This window comes from Embiotoca jacksoni, unplaced genomic scaffold (assembly GCF_022577435.1).
Source record: "Embiotoca jacksoni isolate LCO1_2020_lvr unplaced genomic scaffold, fEmbJac1.0.p SCAF_114, whole genome shotgun sequence".
Lineage (NCBI taxonomy): Eukaryota > Metazoa > Chordata > Actinopteri > Embiotocidae > Embiotoca > Embiotoca jacksoni.
In genome coordinates, this window is record NW_027185246.1 from 172,633 (window position 1) to 180,000 (window position 7,368).

General features: G+C 45.8%; 2 protein-coding genes across 2 annotated transcripts in view; one reads left to right on the plus strand and one right to left on the minus strand.

Annotated features, from left to right (window-relative positions):
* Positions 1-2,843: 2,843 nt before the first annotated feature.
* On the minus strand, positions 2,844-6,078 carry LOC138194793 (uncharacterized). The gene is made up of 2 exons (XM_069143770.1): positions 6,039-6,078; positions 2,844-3,472 (listed from the first exon to the last, which is right to left on the minus strand). Exons 1-2 carry the CDS (start codon positions 6,076-6,078, stop codon positions 2,844-2,846), a joined length of 669 nt encoding a protein of 222 aa, XP_068999871.1.
* Positions 6,079-7,171: 1,093 nt separating this feature from the next.
* cmtm6 (CKLF-like MARVEL transmembrane domain containing 6) overlaps positions 7,172-7,368 on the plus strand; it is an 8,984-nt gene continuing 8,787 nt past the window's right edge. Inside the window, exon 1 of the mRNA XM_069143796.1 lies at positions 7,172-7,291. The gene's annotated coding sequence lies outside the window, so the exon portion shown is untranslated. The remainder of the gene's footprint in view (positions 7,292-7,368) is intronic.

Sequence of the window (7,368 nt, forward strand, 5' to 3'; positions counted from 1 at the left end):
AGCCCCAAAACATCACTGCTCTAGAGGAGATCTGCATGGAGGAATGGGCCAAAATACCAGCAACAGTGTGTGAAAAACTTGTGAAGACTTACAGAAAACGTTTGACCTCTGTCATTGCCAACAAAGGGTATATAACAAAGTATTGAGATGAACTTTTGTTATTGACCAAATACTTATTGTCCACCATAATTTGCAAATATATTCTTTAAAAATCAGACAATGTGATTTTCAGGAATTTTTTTTCTCATTTTGTCTCATAGTTGAAGTGTACCTATGATGAAAATTACAGGCGTCTCTCATCTTTTTAAGTGGGAGAACTTGCACAATTGGTGGCTGACTAAATACTTTTTTGCCCCACTGTACATCTAGGAGGGGTAGGGGGAGGAGGGGGATGAAGGAGGAGGGAGGAGGAGGAAGAGGAGAAGATGGAGGGGAGCAGCACCATCAGACATGAGACAGGTGTGACTCCAACATGAACTAATATTGCTGACTCATCTAAAAGAAAACAAACATCATGATCGTGTTTCAAGATTGTTTGAAGCATTTTATCAGACATTATCAAAATAAAATGATCAGAGTCAAACATGAGGTGAGAGATTTATAATGAAATATTAAAAACGGCTACATGAAGATTACAGCAGGATGTTAATGTGATTTAAAACGTGATTAACAAACAAATATATTGAACAATAATAATATTAATATGTATCAAAAAGTCAATGATCAATAGCAATGATTAAAAAATATTAAATGTATCAAAATCAGAACAATGAGTTTAATATTTACAGAAATTGTTTTAAACGTCACAATAAAAACAAAAAAACATCAAATACAGAAAAAACTAAGAAAAACAACAAAAGAAAAAACAGCAAACGAAAAGAGAAACTGATGGTACAAACAGAAAACGATTTAATTCGACTTATTTTAATATTTTCTAGAATATAACAGTATACTGGTGTTTTTAAATGGTTTTAATTAGAAATGTAAGAATCATGTCCATTTGTGTAATTTTAAATAATGTTTTTGAAAACAATGAATTAAAGACTGAGACAAACAGGAAGAATTTCGGCTGTTCAGCATAAAATCAAATCAAAAATTTTAAACAGAATAAAAGACTACAACGTCTGTGTTGCCACGGTGATGCGCTGCTGTCCTCTGCTGATTGGCTGCAGGGTGTCACTGCTGGTTGACGGTGTACGTCCCTGACGGCTTTTTCGTCGGCTCCACTTCTTCCTGAAAGAGATGCATTATGGGCTGCATGTTTACAAACAGGAAGTCCCTCCAATCAGTCTGGTTCAAACTGCCGATCAGCTGATTCTACAAAACTGATCATCCATGCAGTCTCTGAATTATTTCACTGAGACGTTTCTCCTGGAACTCCTGTGTTTGCCAGATTAATAATGAACCTGCAAGTGAAACTTTAAACAAGCAGAAAAAAGAAGTTTGTAAAGATCAGAAAATCAGCAGCAGGTCAGAGTGACAGGACTGATTTACAGAGTCTGAGTCACAATAACACGAACTAAACAATCTATTCAAGTCAACACACTGATGGCTTTGATTGGTCCATTACCATGTTGTCATAGTGACATCAATCACTTTACAGGTAGGTGTGATTCCTTCATGTTCCCTGCTTAAACTCTTACTCAGTAAAATACAAACAGCTCAAGTCCTAAACACACCCAGTTACCCTGAATGCACCACTAACACACCCTGAACACCGCCAACGCACCGCCACACCAACACACCGTCAACACACTGTCAACACACCGCCAACACACCGCCAACACCGTCAACACACCGCCAACACACCGCCAACACCGTCAACACACCGCCAACACACCGCCAACACACCGCCAACACCGCCAACACCGTCAACACCGCCAACACACCGCCAACACACCGCCAACACCGCCAACACACCGCCAACACACCGCCCACACCGCCAACACACCGCCAACACCGTCAACACCGCCAACACACCGCCAACACACCGCCAACACACCGCCAACACCGTCAACACACCGCCAACACACCGTCAACACACCGCCAACACCGCCAACACACCGTCAACACACTGTCAACACACTGTCAACACACCGTCAACACACTGCCAACACACCGCCAACACCGTCAACACACCGCCAACACACCGTCAACACACCGCCAACACCGTCAACACCGCCAACACACTGCCAACACACCGCCCACACCGCCAACACACCGTCAACACACCGCCAACACACCGTCAACACATCGCCAACACACCGCCCACACACCGCCCACACACCGTCAACACCGCCAACACACCGCCAACTCTGACATGAACAAACATGTGTGGGCTGCATGACCACGTGTGCAGACATGTAGGGATCATGTATGCAGACCGAAGGTGAAGCGGACCGTGTTCAGCTAAACTTGCTGCTGGGAAACGACACGTTACCGCACACACACACACACACACACAACAACAACAGGTTCCGCTGTCCTTCTGGGGACCTGACAGAGACGTGTCCTCACAAACAGTTGTATTCAGGGACGGTTAACTTACATATGGTCGTCCATTGGCCGCCTCGAAGTGGCTGTGGGTGGTGTACAGAGGGATGTTGTTTTTGTGGGTCAGGTGGTCGTTGGGACTGAAGTGGCTGTAGCGCCCCCTACAGCAGCACCACCACACCAGCTGCAGGGACAGAACGGTAATAGTCAGCTGCATGTCTGAATATTTAAAATCTGCATCTATATATCTATAATCTCTAAAGATGTGGCTCTTTGGTGCCTCAGAGAGTAGAACCCTAACCTGGTACCCTCCCAGGACCTGGTACCCTCCTTTACCCCCCCGGGCTGGTTCAGATGGTAACGGTGTGAACAGGTCGGGAGGTGTCAGCGTATCTCACCAGTGCTGCCAGCAGCAGGAGGAGCAGCAGCAGGACCAGAGCTGCCAGGACCAGCAGAGCGATCCCCCACCCAGGAACCCCGGCGTCGGCTGCAGGGGGGGGCGGTGCCAGGGTCGAGGTCAAGGTCGGAGGCGAGCTACTGAACGTGATTTGGTTGTCGGGGGAAACGGAGATAGGTGAGCTGCCAGCTATGGTCGTTCCATTCCCTGTTGCCGTGGTAACAGAGGGTGTTGTCACAGTGTATTGCGTGTTGTTGCCGGGGGAAACCGTCGTAATGTGTGTGTTGTTTGTCGTCATGGTTACAGAAGAATTTCTGTCTGGCCTTATGTGGTGCTCAGTGATGTTTGGAGAGGCGGTCGTCATGGTTACATGGAACGTTGCCGTGTTTCTATCCGTGGTTGTTGCCATGGTGGAGCTGACGGTTGGACTGGTGCTACCGGGGACACCGGGCGGACTGCTGGTGCTACCGGGGACACCGGGAGATGCTGGCGTGAGGTCGGGGGCGGAGCTGATGATGAGGCTGGTTTCAGTCCTGGCGGGTTTGATGGTTGTCATGGCAACCAGCATTGTATTGGAGAACACTAATGGAACAAGAAGGAAAAAGGTGTTCGCTCAGTTTCATAATTGATCATTAATCTCAGGATCAGTTTTTGATCAGTTTTGAAGGTTCGATTAAGGTTCAACAGAAACTTTAGTTGTTATTCAAATAATAGAAACAGAAACATACGCGATTGTTTTTCATGTTTGACTTTCTGCTCATTGAGTGAAATTTCTTTTCTTCTCGTTTGATCAGATATCACGTTACAGCCAGTTAGCTTAGCATTAAGACTGGAAACAAAGGGAAATGTTAGCTTAGCATAAAAAACATGGAAACATCTAATTTTCAACACTCATGAAAACATGAAAGTTTACCAGCAGCTGTTAATATGTGATTGATCGATCAGGTAAATATTACTGAGTCTGTATATGTGAAGAGCAGAGCTGGTGATCGATCAGATAATGACGACGTGCTGCTGAGAAACGAGACGTCAGCAGACCTGGTGAACTTTTCTAAAAGAGCTGATCGATCGATCAGGTGTTTCTGTCTGAGGGAGAAACTGATCGTTTAATCTTTGAAACAAAGTGTCAGAGTGGTGGGATGGAAGCGTGTTGCTGAGCATGTTTTTTTTTTTTATTTATTTTTTTTAATTTCACTCTATTAATCCCTGAGGGGAAATGTCTTCACTACAGCAGGGGGGCTCTCAGGGGGGGCTCTCAGGGGGGAGATGCTGCAGCAGGCTGCCACTAGCGCGGCGCCAGGTAACCTGACCTGAAGTGCATGTTTTTGGATGATGGGAGGAAGCCGGAGAACCCGGAGAGAACCCACGCAAGCACAGGGAGAACATGCAAACTCCACACAGAAAGGCCCAGGACCGGATTCGAACCCGGAACCTTTTTGCTGTGAGGCGACAGTGCTAACCACTGCACCACCGTGCCGCCCGTTGCGTGTTGCTGAGCGTGTTGACATGTCGCCGAGCGTGTTGCTAAGCGTGTTGGCGTGTTGCTGAGCGTGTTGCTAAGCGTGTTGCTGAGTGTGTTGGAGTGTTGGTGAGCGTATTGACATGTTGCCGAGCGTCTTGCTAAGCGTGTTGGCATGTTGCTGAGCATGTTGCGTGTTGCTGAGCGTGTTGACATGTTGCCGAGCGTCTTGCTAAGCGTGTTGGCGTGTTGCTGAGCGTGTTGACATGTTGCTGGGTGTGTTGGCGTGTTGCTGAGCGTGTTGCTGAGCGTGTTGGAGTGTTGCTGGGTGTGTTGGCGTGTTGCTGAGCGTGTTGCTGAGCGTGTTGGGGTGTTGCTGAGCGTGTTGACATGTTGCCGAGCGTGTTGCTGAGCATGTTGGCGTGTTGCTGAGCGTGTTGCTAAGCGTGTTGGCGTGTTGCTGAGTGTGTTGCTAAGCGTGTTGGCATGTTGCTGAGCATGTTGGAGTGTTGCTGAGCGTGTTGACATGTTGCCGAGCGTGTTGCTGAGCATGTTGGCGTGTTGCTGAGCGTGTTGCTAAGCGTGTTGGCGTGTTGCTGAGTGTGTTGCTAAGCGTGTTGGCATGTTGCTGAGCATGTTGCGTGTTGCTGAGCGTGTTGACATGTTGCCGAGCGTGTTGCTGAGCATGTTGGCGTGTTGCTGAGCGTGTTGCTAAGCGTGTTGGCGTGTTGCTGAGTGTGTTGCTAAGCGTGTTGGCGTGTTGCTGAGCGTGTTGGAGTGTTGCTGAGCGTGTTGACATGTTGCCGAGCGTGTTGCTGAGCATGTTGGCGTGTTGCTGAGCGTGTTGCTAAGCGTGTTGGCGTGTTGCTGAGTGTGTTGCTAAGCGTGTTGGCATGTTGCTGAGCATGTTGCGTGTTGCTGAGCGTGTTGACATGTTGCCGAGCGTCTTGCTAAGCGTGTTGGCGTGTTGCTGAGCATGTTGGCGTGTTGCTGGGTGTGTTGGCGTGTTGCTGAGCGTGTTGCTGAGCGTGTTGGAGTGTTGCTGAGCGTGTTGACATGTTGCCGAGCGTGTTGGCGTGTTGCTGAGCATGTTGGCGTGTTGCTGAGCGTGTTGCTAAGTGTGTTGGCGTGTTGCTGAGTGTGTTGCTCAGCGTGTTGACATGTTGCCGAGCGTCTTGCTAAGCATGTTGGCGTGTTGCTGAGCATGTTGGCGTGTTGCTGGGTGTGTTGGCGTGTTGCTGAGCGTGTTGACATGTTGCCGAGCGTGTTGCTAAGCGTGTTGCTGAGCATGTTGGCGTGTTGCTGGGTGTGTTGGCGTGTCGCTGAGCGTGTTGCTGAGTGTGTTGGCATGTTGCTGAGCATGTTGCGTGTTGCTGAGCGTGTTGGTGTGTTGCTGAGCGTTTTGGAGTGTTGCTAAGTGTGTTGCTGAGCGTGTTGACATGTTGCCGAGCGTGTTGCTAAGTGTGTTGGCGTGTTGCTGAGCGTGTTGCTAAGCGTGTTGGCATGTTGCTGAGCGTGTTGGTGTGTTGCTGAGCGTTTTGGAGTGTTGCTAAGCGTGTTGGCGTGCTGCTGAGTGTGTTGGCATGTTGCTGAGCGTGTTGGCGTGTTGCTGAGCGTGTTGCTGAGTGTGTTGCTAAGCGTGTTGTTAAGCGTGTTGGCGTGTTGGTAAGCGTGTTGCGTGTTGCTGACCTGAGGCGGCGAGGCTGAGAGCGACGAGCAGCGTCTCCATCTTTGTGCAGGAAGTCTGAGTTTTTATGACAAAGACTTCAGTGAGCAGCTGCTGGAGAGAAAGACTCCTTTATACACCTGCCCAGGTGAGGGGGGGAGGGGGAGGGGGACACTCCCATCATGCTCTGCAACATCTCCAACAGCAGCAGAGCTCCACCGTGTGGTCTCAGTGAATCAGTCACAGACATTAAAATATTAACTTTAACCTGTATTCATTAATGTATTAATTAATTACTGTATTGATTACTGTATTGATTAATTACTGTATTGATTACTGTATTAATTAATTACTGTATTAATTAATTACTGTATTGATTAACTACTGTGTTGATTACTGTATTGATTAATTACTGTATTGATTAACTACTGTATTGATTAATTACTGTATTGATTAATTACTGTATTAATTAATTACTGTATTAATTAATTAATTACTGTATTGATTACTATATTAAATAATTACTGTATTGATTAAATACTGTATTTATTCATTACTGTATTAATTACTGTATTAATTCATTACTGTATTGATTAATTACTGTATTGATTACTGTATTAATTAATTACTGTATTGATTAATTACTGTATTGATTACTGTATTAATTCATTACTGTATTAATTACTGTATTGATTACTGTATTAATTAATTACTGTATTGATTACTGTATCGATTAATTACTGTATTGATTACTGTATTAATTACTGTATTGATTGCTGTATTCATTGATTACTGTATTAATTGCTGTATTAATTACTGTATTGATTACTGTATTAATTAATTACTGTATTGATTACTGTATTGATTACAGGAGATGTCGTCCTGTCATAATAATCCTGAAATATCCTGCCTGTAATGTGTTTTCTGTGTTGAACCACCATGCGGGTTCAAAGGGATAAAAAGTCTTTTAAGTGACGTATGTTTACACAACAGACAGTCTGTGATATGAAATATAAAATATAATACAATCTGCTGTCAAAATAAGAGCTTTAAATCATCTTTACGTCACATTCATTACACAAAGGACGCGCAGCCGGATCCTCACGTTGAACCACATTTCCCACAAACCCGTCACTTCCTGTTTTGTGGTGCTGAGAAAAAAAGAAACACTAAATGCGGAAGTTCTGTTGAAGCAGCAGAGAAACAAAGTTGAGAGCTGAAGCTGAACTCAACTCCTGGAAACTTTATTTTCCGCCAACTGGAAGAAACCTGATCGGTGAGTTCACTCCTCAAACACTCCGCTTTTAACGTCTCACTTTAAGACAACTTCCGGTTCTGGTGGGGAAGTCCAGC